A 15,558-nucleotide genomic window follows, 5' to 3' on the forward strand; every position below is an offset into this window, starting at 1 on the left:
AAAAAAAAAAAAAAAAAAAAATATATATATATATATATATAAATTGCATTGCCACATATGTGAGACAATCTGGTGCAAAATAAAATGGCAAGAGGATTTCCTTACTGTTTTCCAGCTTTTTATTTTCATTAACAGCCCCAAAATCCATCAGCTGTCATCCTGCCTCGCGGCTTTCTTTGTATCTTCCTCCTGCTCATTATTTTCTGGCTCTCAGCTGCTCATAAAAGCCACGCTGCCTTCAGCCTCTTTCCAACTTTCTTGCTTTAATGTTGTCCAAGTTTGACTAACTCCCTTCTAAAAATCCCTGATGACTTCCTCCTTCCTATCTCCTCATTATTTTCTTGCCAGCAGCTACAAAGTTTCCTGTACGCATCTTATTTGTCAAACTCTTTCAATCGTTGCCGTCTAATTAGGAGTGTTTTCTAACAACAATTAATAAACTCTAATATTGATGAGCCTCAGCGGAGGACATGGTTTATTTGTATTTCATCCTGGTTTTGATTTGACTGCTGTGAAGAAAACACAACATAAAAAGGTTACCTTTGCTGAACTCAGTTCTGCAGCTTCTGTCTCTTCCGCACTTTGTACTGAAGGCAATTTAGAGAAAGGGTGTTTGAATTTAATTGTTTAGGTTGGATGGACTGTACATGGTCTCACTAAAGAGGAAACAAACATAACTGTCTAACTAGAGAAATTGCATTTCCTGCGAAAATGCAGTGTGAACGCTTATTTGAGAGGAACTTGCTGAAAATCAGCTGAAATTAGCTAAAAACATGCTGAAATCTAGCTTAAGTAAAACAAGAACCTGAAGTTGGCAGAAGAAACCAGAAAGAACACATATTTGCTGAATTTGGTATAAATATGCAGAAATGAGCACAGAAATGAGGAAATTAGCTATAAAAAGCTGAAATGAACAAAAAAGTAGCTGAAAACTAGCTGAAAATGCAGAAAAAAGCTTAAACTACCAGAAGGAAGTGGAGAGAGCACATTTTTGCTGAATTAGGCTGAAAAAAGGTTGAAATTAGAGCAAAAAATGTGGAATTAGCTGAAATGCTAAAACAAGTATAAAAACAGCTAAATAGTAGCTGAAATAGCAGAGAAAGCTAAAACTTGCATTAATACGCTGAAAGGAGCAGACAAGTTTGAAGAAGCACAAAAATGTTGTAGTTAGCAGAAAGAATCTAAAAGGAGCACAAAACAGCTGATATTAGCTGAAAAAAGTTCAAATTTGCACAAGAGAGCTGAAAGAAGCTGAACCAGAACAAAATGTGAAAGGAGCAGGAAAAGGTTGTAAACAGATCTAAAGATTTGAAAGATGTAAAATTAGCTCATTTCATTTCCTATGAGGAAAAATGTGGCAGAAAATACTTTTTTTTTTCTTTTCAAAAAGCTAAAGTTGTACCAAAACCAAAAGTCATAGCAGGATTGTCCTGAAAGAGCTGAATGTTTTGATGTAATTTGTTGAAATAGCACACAAATTATGTAATGAGAAAGATGCCAAAAAACGTACAGAAGAAAAATGGATCACAATTGTGTTAGTGCTTCATAAGTGTTCACACAATTACAAAAAGCAACATTATATGTCAATTATTCATAATCTGACACATCTGTATAGCAACAGGGTCATGTGCACTTTATTTACAATAAAGCAAAAGCTTGTGTCTTTAACAAAGTGGAAGCTGCTTAAATATCATTGTTTTTTAAAGATGAACCAAATTCCTGTAATTTATCCATAAATGGCCCAGTAGATTAGGACTGGTGCCAATCTCAGATTACTTTTGGTTTTACGAAGTACTAGACATGTCTCTGTCACAATTTGTCAAGTGATCTAAAACAAGCAAATTACTACTAGATAAATAAAAAGACAAAAACCTTTGGGAAGTATCCAGACCTTCGCAGAAGCTTATGTGTGTGAGAAACGTGGATGTGAAGAGAAACAGATCAGATGTGTATGTGCATCTCTGTGCCCCAGTGATGGACAAGGTATCACGAGGCCCTTGAGCTTCACTTTGTCAATATTCTTGCTGAGTGGTGAGTGACTCGAGCTCGTTTCTCACCATGTCTGTGTTTGCGTGTGCATTCTGGTCTGCGGGTACTGAGTTGAGTGAGAGAGTTTGATGGATGAGTGATGAGAGATGGGCAGAAAGTCGATTCAGCCCTGCGACTCTTTCATCGAGAGTGTGGCGTGCCGACGACATCCTCTCGTGTATATTTCTCTCCACATTGCTTCACCTCGACAGAAAGAGAAAGAAGCAAAAGAAGAAGAAACCAAATCAAAAGACAAAGCAGGAGAGTCTGATGCTCGTGTTTGGAGTTTAAGCTGTGAGTCTGGGAACCAGTGGGCTTGAGGTTGTATTTACATGTATGTGGAGGAATAGTGGTACAGAGGTTAAAGGTGGGCGTGTGATCAGAAAGTCGCTGGTTCAACTCCCTGGACTGACAACATCAAAATATGGTTGGGAAAGGTGAAATACTCACACCTGCCTCCACCCTCATTTGCCCCACTCTGGGCCCTTAACCCCCAACATCTGCACCCCTGGACACCCTAGGTAGCAGCTCTCTGCTCCACACAGAGGGCTGTAGTAGCTCAAGTCTGTGGTTGTGTCAGGAAGGGCATCCGGTGTCAAAACAACTGCCAAGTCTTTGTGCGAGTTAGTTCATTGTGGTGACCCCTGAAGAAGGGAGCAGCTAAAAAAAAAAGGTTAAAAAAAAGTATGTGTGTATATATATATTTTAATACAGCCTGTGTCTCTATAAATTTAAATTCAACCCATGTCTCCCAGCAGCACAGAGCCTTTGTGTCTGTGCTGTCAGTCCACTGAGGAAATGTTGCCATGGGATGTTAATTAATTTGAAATACATTATTGTTCAATTTTCTAACATTTTTTTTATTACCCTGTCATACTAAGTATACGTCTAATGTTTAATTTGTCGTGTTGGTTCTGTAAGTATTGCAAGAAGAGCGGAAAAAAAGGTACAAGTTTGTTTGCGAACAAAACCAAAGTCCTATCAGGGAATCCTGGATGCAGCTGGAGTTCTCAGGGATGAGGCAATCCATCTTAACTGTCTCCAAGCTGTTATGGCTGAAGTAAAACATTCACAACAATTTTCATTCTGTACTGGATGCTGCAGGTATTTTTTTAATGTGCAAAAGAAATAGGCAATTTTGGACTTTTATCTCATGAACATTTTGGCTGCTTCCTCACAACTCATAGCCAATTCCTACCTAACAGCAAAACAAATGCGTGAAAGAATGCCGATTTTATTCAAATACACATGAAATGTAAAAAAAAAAACTGCATTTACTTGCAGTGAGCCATATATTTCAGTATCTCAGAGCTCACTATTTTCTCCTTTCCCTCTGCAGACCTGCTGTCCACCAACCGGTCATCCATATTCAGCGGGTACGATGGTCAGCTCTCTCTTAGCGCTCTCTTTCTGGATGAGTACCGCGATCGACTCTTTCTGGGGGGGAAAGACGTCCTGTACTCCCTCATGTTGAGTCCCATCAGCAGTGAATCTAAAGAGGTGAGGTTTCAGTACAAAGCAAATAATTAAAAATATTAAAGAAAACTACATATTGTGTTCTTTTGCAAAAGTGATGTATTGTGAAAAGTTAAGTATTGCATTGTATATTTTTGCACGTTATCGATATAGTGTAAGTGGTCAGTGAAATGATGATTTATGGCTAATGATACGCTCAAGATTTACTTTATTTCCAGAAATGTTCTTTTGCAAAACATCTGTTTAGGTTTATTCTGCTATAAATCATGCATTAACAGGGAGTGGAGGGGCAAACTTTCACAGATGTCTCATGTAGTTTTGTTGCTATTGCATCATGGGTGAAACGTGGAAAAAAAAAAATTATAAAAGATTTATTTTCATATCTACATCAAAGGATGACACGATCACATCTTTGCTGCTCGGCACTTGCCCTTCATTCAGTGCAAACTGCTTTCTTTCCTGAATCTTAACATAAATTATGTGAAATTTTAAGTTTCACTCCCTTTGCCAAACTATATACTTTCTGATGTGCAAACATTTTTGACAGTGAAGATACTCGGAGTTTTGATTTTAAAATATTCTGGATCTAATTAGTTCATCATTGCTGCTTGTCAAACACAGATGTATCATATTAACAAAAACATGAAGAATAGAGTGTTAAGAAAAATGAATACCCAAGGTGCAAACATAAAGACAGCTAAGTAAAAACTGAAGTGGAAGGAAAACCAACGAGGAACAAGAACCAGGAAGAGTTTGACAAAACAGTGAGTGAAGGGTAAAGGGTCGTATCAATCATACAGGTAGATAACAAAAAAGAAGTTAAATTGTGTCGTCTGGACCAGTTTCTTTAAGTGAGAAATGTTTCCTCCCCATCCATAGGACTTCTTCAGTCTAGGCCGTATACTGAAGAAGTCCTCTGGATGTGGGACAAAACATTAAAGAAGCTGGTCCAGATGACACGATTTAACCTTTTTTGTTAATGACTGAAGGATGTAAGTATGCAGAGGGGTGATTACTGAGTGAGTTCCAGTGAGGCTAGTGAGATGCTGAATGGGTATAAATAATTGCCTAAAATGAAAGATGCACTAAGAAAAACAATGGTCAGTGTCACATGAAGTGACGTTAAACATACTGAAAACAAGAACATGATCAAACAGAAAGAAAACATGGCTGAACTAATCAAAATTAAAAATAGACTTAACCTATAAAATATCCTGATGCATGCTCAATAATCCAGGTAGAAAAATCTAAAAAAGTTCAATCTGGTCCTCTGGACATTCAAAAAAACAAAACAAATATAGACACGTTTCGTCTCTCATCCGAGAGACTTCCTCAGTCTGAGGTGCTGTTTTCAGCTCAGTCTCTTAAATAGCACCTTCTCAGAGTGGATCAACCAGTTTTGCTTCTGACAACCAAAACCAGCTGATCACATGGTCAAGAAGGACCATCAGCCTAACAATGGCTCATTAGCACACTGATGGCTGTTTACTACTCACAGAGGGCTGAGTGATACTAGCAATCACAGCATTGTAAGAGGGGGACAGTTGAACACAGAGGCCTCCACCCCTGTTTAATGATGGGTGGGTTCTCTTCACAAAGATGGCCTCCTTTACTCCTCTCTCAAACCATTGTTCCTCTCTATCAAGGATGTGAACATCTTCATCCCTGAAAGAGTGACCGCTGGCCTGGAGATGAGTGTAGACCGCAGAGTCCTGGCCTGATGATGTTGATCTTCTGTGCTGGTCCATCCTTTTGGCCAGTGGCTGTTTTGTTTCCCCGATGTAAGACTGATCACAGCCCTCCTGACACTGAACAGCATACACAACATTACTCTGTTTGTGCCGGGGGACTGGATCTTTGGGATGAACCAGTCTTTGCCGTAATGTATTTTGGGGTTTAAAAGCCACTGGTCTGTGTGGGTGGGTTTGCGGTACACCTCGTTTTGCAAATGTTCTCTATCAGAAACTGAGACCTCACAGTCCAAGAAAGCCAACCTGCCATTTTTTACATCTTCTCGTGTGAACTTGATGTATTTATCCACAGAGTTGAATACAGCACCTCAGACTGAAGAAGTCTTTCAGATGAAAGAAAAAACGTTTCTACAATATTTTTTTTTTTTTTTTTTGAATGTCTAGAGGACCGGATTTAACTTTTTTAGATAACCTATAAAATATTATTTAAACACAAACATTTCTACAAAACTGCATCTGTTGAAACAATTGTTGTTTAGATCCCACATTGTAATATAAGTTCAGATGTTTTTTATTCTAGTATTCTGAAAGGAAGTATAACTGAAGCACAGCAAATTTCAAAATAAAAAAGTAAATAAATATATATTTGTTTGCATTGTCTTAATTCATCAAGCCCAAATACAGCATGAAAACAACAAATGTACATTTTATGTCTCAAATTAGAATTGATTCCTTATTTAATGTAATTTATTCCACAAAACAGTAGATGAGTTTTTGGTATAATTTGTAGATTTAGTGAGGTATTAAAGTTTTAAATCAAATCTTATGAGATTCCAATGAACTTTTGCTGAAAGGTTTTTGTCATCAGGGAAATAAAGGAGTCAAAATTAGATTAAGGTTTCATTTCACCAGCATGTGTTTCCAGAATGGTAAATGTGCTGCATAAACATGTTTGTACTGTACTTTACTGTACTGTTGGAATGCACTCTGCACACCAATCCACGGTTTTATACTCAGCAAAAACAACAGTCTAAAGGTGATACCCCCAGTGTGGTCCAGCAAGGGGCAGACAGAACAGAAGTGTGCATGTCTTTGTGACTGGTCACAGCGGCTGGAACGGCACAAAATTAATGGGTAAAAGTACACAGAAAGCCCGTCCTTGCCCACATCTACTTCTTTATATACTTTGCTCTCTCAGCCTCAGCTGATGGTCCCATCGCTGAAGGCTAACACTGAATATTCTTGTTTCTGCAGGATTTAGCCCACGTTTACACCGTGAAAAAATTTACAAGTTAAAATCCATCAGCCAGATAAACAAGCTCTTGAAGTTAATAGTTTCGATAAATGAAATGTTAGTCTTTATCTTTGTTGCAGAAAATTTCCAGGCAGCACAAGACATCCATGTACATTAACGCTCAAGAGGTTCTCTCAGGGTTGGAGGTTAATCTTTGCCTCAAGTGGAGTAGTTCATGGATCTTGGAGTCTTCTTCATGAGGGATGACAGAATGGAGCAGGAGGTTGACCTGCAGCAATGTGAATGTTGCTCCGGTCTGTAGTAGTGAATTATGTTCTGAGCTATCATGACCCAGCTCAGCCAGGGAAAAGGAGAAATAACAATAAACTAAATGGAAATAAGATTTGAAAAAAATAAACTGATTTATTGTTCAGCTGCACATGTTTTTAACAAATAAAACAAAAGGAGAGTAACATTAACAGTACAGATTACCATTAGCGATGGTTTACAAATTTAGCATTTACGAACAACAATATGACAATAAAAATAAAACAGACAACTAAAGTTTTAATATTTTCATGTACATTCAATACATAGCTTTAAATAACAAACTAAAGTCGGAAGGAATTACTTACTAAAACAACTCTTTTACAACAATCAAATTACAAAGAAAAGTTTTTACCGATAAACCCAAAACTGTAGACAAAAACAATGATTTCCACAAGTAAGACTCCTGCGTCTGCCTCCAGAAACTTACAAATCTAACAGTAATTACAACAAAGCAGGCCTCAAACCAAACACTTGATCATCATTTTTAACCAAACTTGGCAAGTAATTGGTTTACATTTCGAAACAGCATCAAGTAAGCCAAGGTCAAACATTGTACTGAGCCAAGACTCATACAGTGTGGCGAGCTGCTCCGCCCATCAACAGCAGATCTGGACTTAAATAGACGAGCCTCGTCTGTAGTTGGAGGAGCAGGAGATGAAGAGTCCAACCAGGATGTAGACGGGTGTCCATAGGGAGGAGTCAAGAGAGGCCAACCAGTCTCAGATGTAGTCCTGCACATCTGGGCCAGCAAAGCATCAACCTGCACAGTGTAATGCAAACAAATGGCCTCAGGCGATGAGCTGAATGATGACTCTCACTTTACTAGTTCATATATGTTCCAACCCTCAGCTATGGTCATGAGATGTATCATGACCAAAAAATCCAAGATCCCATGTACATGCGGCTGAAATAAACATTCTCTGTAGTGTGAGCAGGTAAACCTAAAAGATGAGAGGAGGAGCTCCATCATTTAGGGGAGCACAGAGTAGGGCTGCTGCTCCTCCACACGGAATGGAAGAGGTGAGGTGGTCAGGTCATATGATTAGGAAGCCTCCTGGTTGCCATTCCAGTTTTCAAGGCACTTCTCACTGGGAGGAGAACTCATGGCAGACCAAAAACTCACTTGAGGAAAAATAAATCCTTTTTGGCCAGGAAAATTCTTAGGATATCCCAGGAGGAGTTGGAGAGTGTTTCTTGGGAGAGGAATGTCTGGATTTCCCTCCTGAACCTGTTATCTATGTGACCCAACCAGGAGAAGAAATTGGATGGATGGATGGATGGATGGATGGATCTTAAGGTCCTTCTGATTTTAGTCAGGATGAGTTTTCAAAGATTTTATGACAATATGTTCAGTTTAAACATTATGTTTGCAATACATATTTTTTACTGTACACGAACCTTTAATGACATTTTAACTAATTTAAAAAATGTAAAATAAAAACTGAATCAGCATAATAATGGCACAGCCTTTAATCTGTTTTATCACACTGGTTCTTCAGCTCAAATTATTTGTATCTAGCATAAAAACCATTTGGACTAAAACAATCTGATAAAGATGTGAAGGTATTTATTTGCGTAAGGTTTCAGTTAAATAAAAATCAGATGACACTCAGTTTAAACTAAAGAGTCTAATTTAGTGCAGTTTTTTCCACTTATTTAAAGTTGAGTATCCACTTAACATTAATCAACTTCCTTAAAAATGTAGATAAATGTGTTTTTTCTTTCTTTCTCACTCTTAAAATATACACACATTTAAACAGGATCTGAAACTCTTGTTTTTTAAATTATTGTATAGTATATGTAATGTTACTTCATGCGGGTGCTTTTCAGAGTGGAAATGGAATTAGCTGTTGCAGACGTTTCACATGTGTCTTCAGGTTCAGACAACTGGTTTATTTTGCTCAGGGTTTGGTTTCCTTCACTGAGCTGTGCGAGCTGCGCTACCTTGGTGATTGTGGAGGTGACGCCTGGCCCAGTTTACTTAGAACTCCAGAGTAATCCCATCTGGCCTGAAAGGGATACAGTGTTAGAAGTGCTGTGTTGATGAACGTAGCACGTGTTGAAATCTTGCATTTGTCTCTGGTGGAACACGATTTTGATTCGAATGATTGTTAATGGCCGTTGTGTTTTACTCCAACTTTTGAATCAAGTAGATCTTCTAATGTTCATTTACTGAGCTACAAGCAAAGAAAATGGTTGATTTATTTATCTTTTTTTGTGTTTTTGTCATTTACTCTAAAGTAAAGCTCTACATTTCTTACCTTTTCATGAATGTTGTGATATTTTAAGTGTAAATGGACTCCATCAAACCTTTGATATTTATCCCTCAACTGGTGTTTTGTACAGCAGTTCAAATTTATGTGATCTATTTTGATCTATTTTGGTTTTCATTTAATTGTTTTTATTTTCCAATGATTTAGCCTGACTGTCAGTGTGTGTGTTTTTTCTGGACCTTTTGTTCCTTCAAAAAGCCTCGATTATTTTCAGATGCAGATTAATGTCAAAAGAGTTTGTGTTTGATTTCCACCTGGAAAAGACTTTGTTCATATGAAAAAGTTGCAGCTTGTTTAAAGTTCAAATATCAAAGAAAACTTGAAATTAAACAGCACATTTGTGAGGTGGAGTCAATGTGTTTGAATAAAATAGTTTATAAAAGGCTTAAATAAGAATGGAAGGTGGAGATTAGCCACAAGAAGCCTAAAATGAGATTCTGGGAGCCAGGAGTGAGGCCTGACTGAACCAGTCCCACCAGTCCCTGTAAATCAAGTAAAGTCAGAGATGGGCACAGACCTTCCTTCAATATTTTCAGTTAAATCAGGCTTGAAACATGTTGTTCCTGGTGTGTCTTTTCTATTAGAAGTCAGTTTGTTGAGGAAAACATCTCAGCGGTTAGAAAGTCTCAGGTTTCAGTCTGCTGGTCAGAAAGGAAAGTGGCTTTTAAAAAACAAGTTGTAGACTCCAACAATGTTCAGTCAGGTCATCTGGATGGTTTCATCTCAGCACAAAAAAGAAACCGTCCAGAAGACCTGACTGAACATTGTTGGATTTTATACCTGGATTATTGAGCAAGAACTTTGGTGTTTTGAACCACTTTGACATGACGGTCTTAGAGGAGTTGACGAGGGAGAGGGCAGGCCCCAGAGGCCGTCCTAGCACCAGCAAACTGGTGAGTATGCAGTTGCTGAAGAATCAGTTTTGTTTGGTGGTTCCTCAGTTTTGAAGAAGTCCTTTGGATGACGGACGAAACGTCTCAGCACAAAAAAAGAAACCGTCCAAAAGACCTGAATGAACATTGTTGGATTTTATACCTGGATTACTGAGCAAGAACGCAGTTGTAGACTGTTCATTTCATGCTGTTTTTTCTCATACAAGCATTGTGTGAAAGTAAAAATAAACATTTCATCATTCCCGCTCTCATTCTTTATAACCACCTAGGCCCATTCAAGGTTGCCAAGGGGCTGGAGCTCATTTCCAGCAAACAGGTGAGAGGAGGGGTACAGTCTGCAGGTCACCTGTCCAGTTGCTAACCAACAGGTAACTGGTCCTGCAATTAGATATTTATGTAAAAAAAAAATGTAATGCAAAGCTTAATTTTAGGTGCCAAGTTTCATTCATTTTGATTTACACTGAGTCCTGCAGGTGGACTGTTATGTTTCTAGATTTACGACAGAGGAGATGTCTTTCAGTTTTACTTCACTGACACAAAATCTGTGATAAGCCAAAGAACAGAATGTGGGTCAGAGTTGAGACAAGAGGATTTTTTTTCAGCTTCTTGTAAGTTTTCTCTGTTTCTATAACTCCAATGTGAGCTTTACACCCATGCACATGCTGTTCATACACATACTGAGTACAATCAGCCCAAGTGATGCAAATCTGGACCTTTTCTTTCCCCACTGGTTGGTTTTTTTTTTTAATCTTGGTTGGCCAAAACAAAGACAGTTTCCTATTTGACTAGACAAAGACTTATTGTCTGCACAAAACAACAGTTTCACACTGACATTAAACCTTAACATATATGGTGTTTAGAGACCATTACATTTCACTTTGGATTTTCAGAAAGCCTTGTGAGAGCAATCTTAATGTAATCTTAATCTTAATGTCTTAGGTCAAAGTTTGATTTCATGGTTATCTGAGATCCAACAAATAAAATACAGTAAGTAGTAGTAGTAATCAAAGTAAAAGTCAGAATGCAATGAAAACTTTGTGACGTTCCAGATCAGAAACTTTACTGTGAAAACTTTATTACTAAAACTAAGGAAAGTTGTACTTTTCTTCTTCTTTCATTTGAGTCATGTGGTCTTGAAAAACAGCCTGAGGGCAGTTTCAGTTTAACAACACTTCCTCTGCTTATCTGTGACTTAAGACCTGGTTTCATTTTTCTGAACGAAAGTGCAGATTTAGAAAGTCTTCACAGACGGAGGGACAATCACAAAGCTCACGAGAGACATATTGTTGAAAGAAAATCCTGATGGGACTCTAATGCAGCAAAAACAGTTTGCTTCAAATTAACTCCAAATCACCAGCGATAAGAAAACTAAACAGAAAAGAACGATGATGGTGGGGATAATAGCATTACATCACTGAACAGTTGAAAACTTTTTTTATTCTCTGAAGGAAGACGTTTTAAAGCTTTCAAAAGTGCTTCTTTTTATTGACATTTTCATAAGCTCAGTAAACAAACAAAAATAAAAGTGATCATTAGTGATGGCTTCTGGAGTCAAGGACAGAGACAGTACATCTGTTTCTTCTCTATGGTTTTAGATTTTAACAAGCAAAAGTTCACTTGTATAAACTCGTTTACTGCTTGTACAAAAGGCTTCATTTTAAAGTCTTTGTTTTATTATGTGTGCACGATCTTTGGTCAGTTTGCTTCCATTCTTTGCAAAGTCAAACATTTCTGAAGAATAATTTACATTTTACATTCACCGCACTCACCAAGACTGATAGTTATGTTTGCACTGGGAACCACAAATTTATGTGGCTCCCCAAAACCAATTATATTTTGCAATACAGCTGAGGATGGCATCTCTTTGCATAATAACATAGTTATGAGACAGTTATTCATAAACGCCTTTTGCCTTTGTTCATAGATCTACTGGCCCCCGTTACCTGGAAACAGAGAAGATTGCATCCAGACAGGGAAGGAACAGGTAAACAGTTCAATTACTCTTGACTTTTCCAGTTCATCTAAAATGTTCCATGTTTTGTTCCTGTGTTATTCTCTCTTTTTACAAATGAATTGGTGAGTAATGGCCAGAGCTGTATTTTAATCAAATATGGCATATATATATATATATATATATATATATATATATATTGAATATGAAAATATAGCACCCATCCTGAGCTCATGAAGGTGTTGTATGGTCCCTCTGACAACAAAGAACATCTATAAGAAGTCATTTATTCCAAGTGCAATAACCATTCTTACCAAACCAAATGATAACATTAACTATGGTATAAATGTGTTTTATTTTATGGTTGGAGAGCCGAAGGGAAATTTCCACCTTGGTGAACAATAAAATTTTGTCTCATCTCATCTTATCTTATCTTATCTTACCTTATCTTGTTTTTTTTTAACATCTCACTGCCTTCAGGTTACCATTTTTCACAGATTGCATGTCTACTATACTGATTATCTTGAACACATGTACCTTACCTGTTCGCTGTAAGCAGCTGTTTTGTTAATTTCCTGCTCACCTGTTTTTAAGTTATATCACTCTCCGTCCTTTCTCTGTACCAGCTGAGACCTCGTGTTTGCTTTTAAAGTCTTTGTTTCTTCCCAAAATCTGATCTTTTAAAACACAATGTTTTTTTTTTTTCATTCAACATTTATTTATACAGGCTAGCCTCATTGAGCCACAAGGACTCATTTATAAGAGGGACCTGTTCTAGACAGAACAGTTCAGACAATAATAACAGTAAAAATGCAGTTAAAATAAGAGCAGTGTATAAAACAATAAATCAGGGTGCTGTAAAACAGGGTGAAATACTAAGTCATTGGCTGGTAGGAAGGCAGCGGTTACAAATGGATAGCATGTTTGATGGCAAGAGCAAGTCAACAAAACCTTGAATTTTCATAATTGAGATGGTTTCATCTCACTTAAACTGCTGAAGATTATCTTAAACTATTTTTTTATTTTTTTTACAAGAATAACTGTATTCAGGACAAGAGCCTGCCATATTGGGGAAAGAGTCTGGCACCTCACAGATACATCCTGTCAATTATTGTACTTAGGGTTATCTTCTAGTCCGTGCTTGCTTGGACATATTAATCACATTATTAAGTTTCTATTGGTGTAATTATAAAATATATGTCGAAACTCTCCTGGCAGGCAGTGGTCAACATGCAACTTACCTATGATTCTAAAGGCACGGAGAATTAAAAAAAAACAGAGAAATGATAAAAGTTTAGCTTTTTTTTATTTATAAACTTTATCTGTAGCGAGGCTTTTTGAACCAGCCCCAGGTCTCTGAGTACAGTAAATCTGGGAACAATAAACAGGATACTTTTTAAAATTTAGTGTAATGTTGTGCTGAGATGCTGACTTTAGTTTCCTCCTCTACTTCAGCTCGGTCGTTCCATTAATCAAGTTGACAGCAGACAAAGTAGAGCTACAGGACACAAGTTTTATTGGACATTTTAACTACAAATTACAAACTTGAAGGGGTAGGAAAAGTTGGATTTTATCTCCTAATGAAAGTATACAAAGAAATGAAAAAGAAGGGGCAGGAGAAGAAAATACAGAGGGAGAAGATTTGCAGTGAACTATCAGAGATCTTTATTAAACTGTTCCTGGGTTGATGTGTACGGCTGTCGATTGTTCTGCACCTCATCAAAAATATACTTTTAGAAAAATTGTCATTGGCTGTAGTTTTAGTAGCATTGCAGTGTGCAACAGCAACAACAACATAGATTGATTTTAAACGTAGTCTGAATTTACAGTAATCATTAATGGCAATTTGTTTTTTCCAGAAAATTTTCTAATTTGCTTCTTTAAGATTTAAAATGATCATTTCAAATAAAAATGATTTGTTAATAAAGACATTCTTTATTAATATTCATACTGTCCATTCAGTATTTCTCTTCGGGGACAACCGTTAAGTGAGTTACACTTAACAATTTTTTAATTTAAACTTTTATTGGCATCTTTATTTGTTTTAGACATTGTTTGGAGCAGTTTAAGTTAGCAGAAAATTGAACTGAAACAGAAGAATACAACAAATGTGCAAATTATTTTTAAATGAAACGAACAAATTATGAGTATTGCACTTTTCTTTTTAGAATTTGATCCTTTTAGGGAAAAAGAACCTGCATTTTGACCGTGCTGTTTAGAATACATGAACTTGGTTAAACTATTGATTCATTCACACAGTGAACACACTGCACACGTTTTTAAAACCTTGTGATTTTGGCACAGGTTTTGTGCTAACAGCAGGACTTCTGACAGCCATCCCATCTGGAACAAGTTAGTCATTGTACGTTTCTGTGCGTATACTGCTATATGTTATGTGTTCTGATGTGGCAGGTGTGTCCAGGGTGTCTTATATCTGTTTTATTAAGTGTTTCCTATGAGTTGCTGGTCTCACAACTGGTCTCACAAGGTGCTAGATGTGTGTGTTGCTGTGCTGTCTGCAGCTGAGCGAAGGCACAAGGCATTATTAGTCTGGTGTTAGGTTAGGGGTAACATCTTTCTTGCAAAAAATGAGACAAGGGAATCTGTTTCTGCATGAAATGTTTGTCTTTGTTAAGCTACGCAGACATTTTTCTGCATTTATTCACATATTTTGTATTCAGTGAGACGTTTAGTGTCAAACTGGGTGAATTAGTTTATTCTGTGGCATTTATAATGGAAGAGACTTATGAGACTGGAACACGGCCACATGTTTTACATCTCACATGCATGTCTGTTTACCACAGACGCAAAGGAGGTAGAGGTTAAAAGGTGAAAGGTGTTCACGTTGTTTCTTTTTACTTTTGGGTGTGTGCATGGTGGTGTGATGAGACATTTGGAGTCTCAAATGAGACAAGAGTACAAAAGGGAGGCCGTGGTACCCAAACAAAACTTTAGTTTTAATAGTAAAATTAAATGTATGCAACGGGGGAGTGGTAGCGCAGAGGTTAAAGAAGGTGGGTCTGTGATCAGAAGGCCGCCGGTTCAACTCCCGGTACCGACAACATCAAAATGTGGGTGGGATATGTGAAGCAACCACACCTTCCTCCACCCTCATTTGCCCACTCTGGGCCCTTGAGCAAGGCCCTTAAGCCCTACCATCTGCTCCCCTGGGTGCCCCAGATAGCAGCTCTCTGCTCCACACAAAGGGCTATAGTAGCTCAGTGGTCTATGGTTGTGTCAGGAAAGGCATCCAGCGTAAAAATAATTGTCAAGTCTTCGTGTGACAGTTTGCTGTGGCGACCCCTGAAGAAGGGAGCAGCTGAAAGAAGAAAAAGAAATGTATGCAACAAAATGTGCATTCACTGAAATTAAATATTTTCTTTAATTACACACAATAATTTAAATATGTTCATGCATCGATTAAAACACGTTTTTTGTTTGTATCCCCAGCCTTCAGTTAGCAAGTGCCAACTACCTTTAAACATGTTTTAAATGTCCAATCCTTGTCCTTGAGGACCATTGTCCTGCATGTTTTAGATATTTCCCTCCTCTTCAGCATGTCTTCATATTCTTCAGGAGCCTGTTAATGAGTTCTGTTTATCAGCCATTCATTCAAATCAGCTTTGTCAAAGCAAAGAAACATTAAAAACATGAAGGAAAGTAGCCCTCAATGACCAGGATT

At 37.6% G+C, this 15,558-nt stretch overlaps 1 protein-coding gene across 1 annotated transcript in view; it reads left to right on the top strand.

Annotated features, from left to right (window-relative positions):
* sema3bl (sema domain, immunoglobulin domain (Ig), short basic domain, secreted, (semaphorin) 3bl) overlaps window positions 1-15,558 on the top strand; it is a 70,107-nt gene that overhangs the window by 20,693 nt on the left and 33,856 nt on the right. Inside the window, exons 2-3 of the mRNA XM_037684955.1 lie at window positions 3,368-3,528; window positions 11,850-11,909. Coding sequence (XP_037540883.1) covers window positions 3,368-3,528; window positions 11,850-11,909 — 221 coding nt within the window. The remainder of the gene's footprint in view (window positions 1-3,367; window positions 3,529-11,849; window positions 11,910-15,558) is intronic.

This window comes from Nematolebias whitei, chromosome 11 (assembly GCF_014905685.2).
Source record: "Nematolebias whitei isolate Nwh7 chromosome 11, NemWhi1, whole genome shotgun sequence".
In the NCBI taxonomy this organism is placed as follows: Eukaryota; Metazoa; Chordata; class Actinopteri; order Cyprinodontiformes; family Rivulidae; genus Nematolebias; species Nematolebias whitei.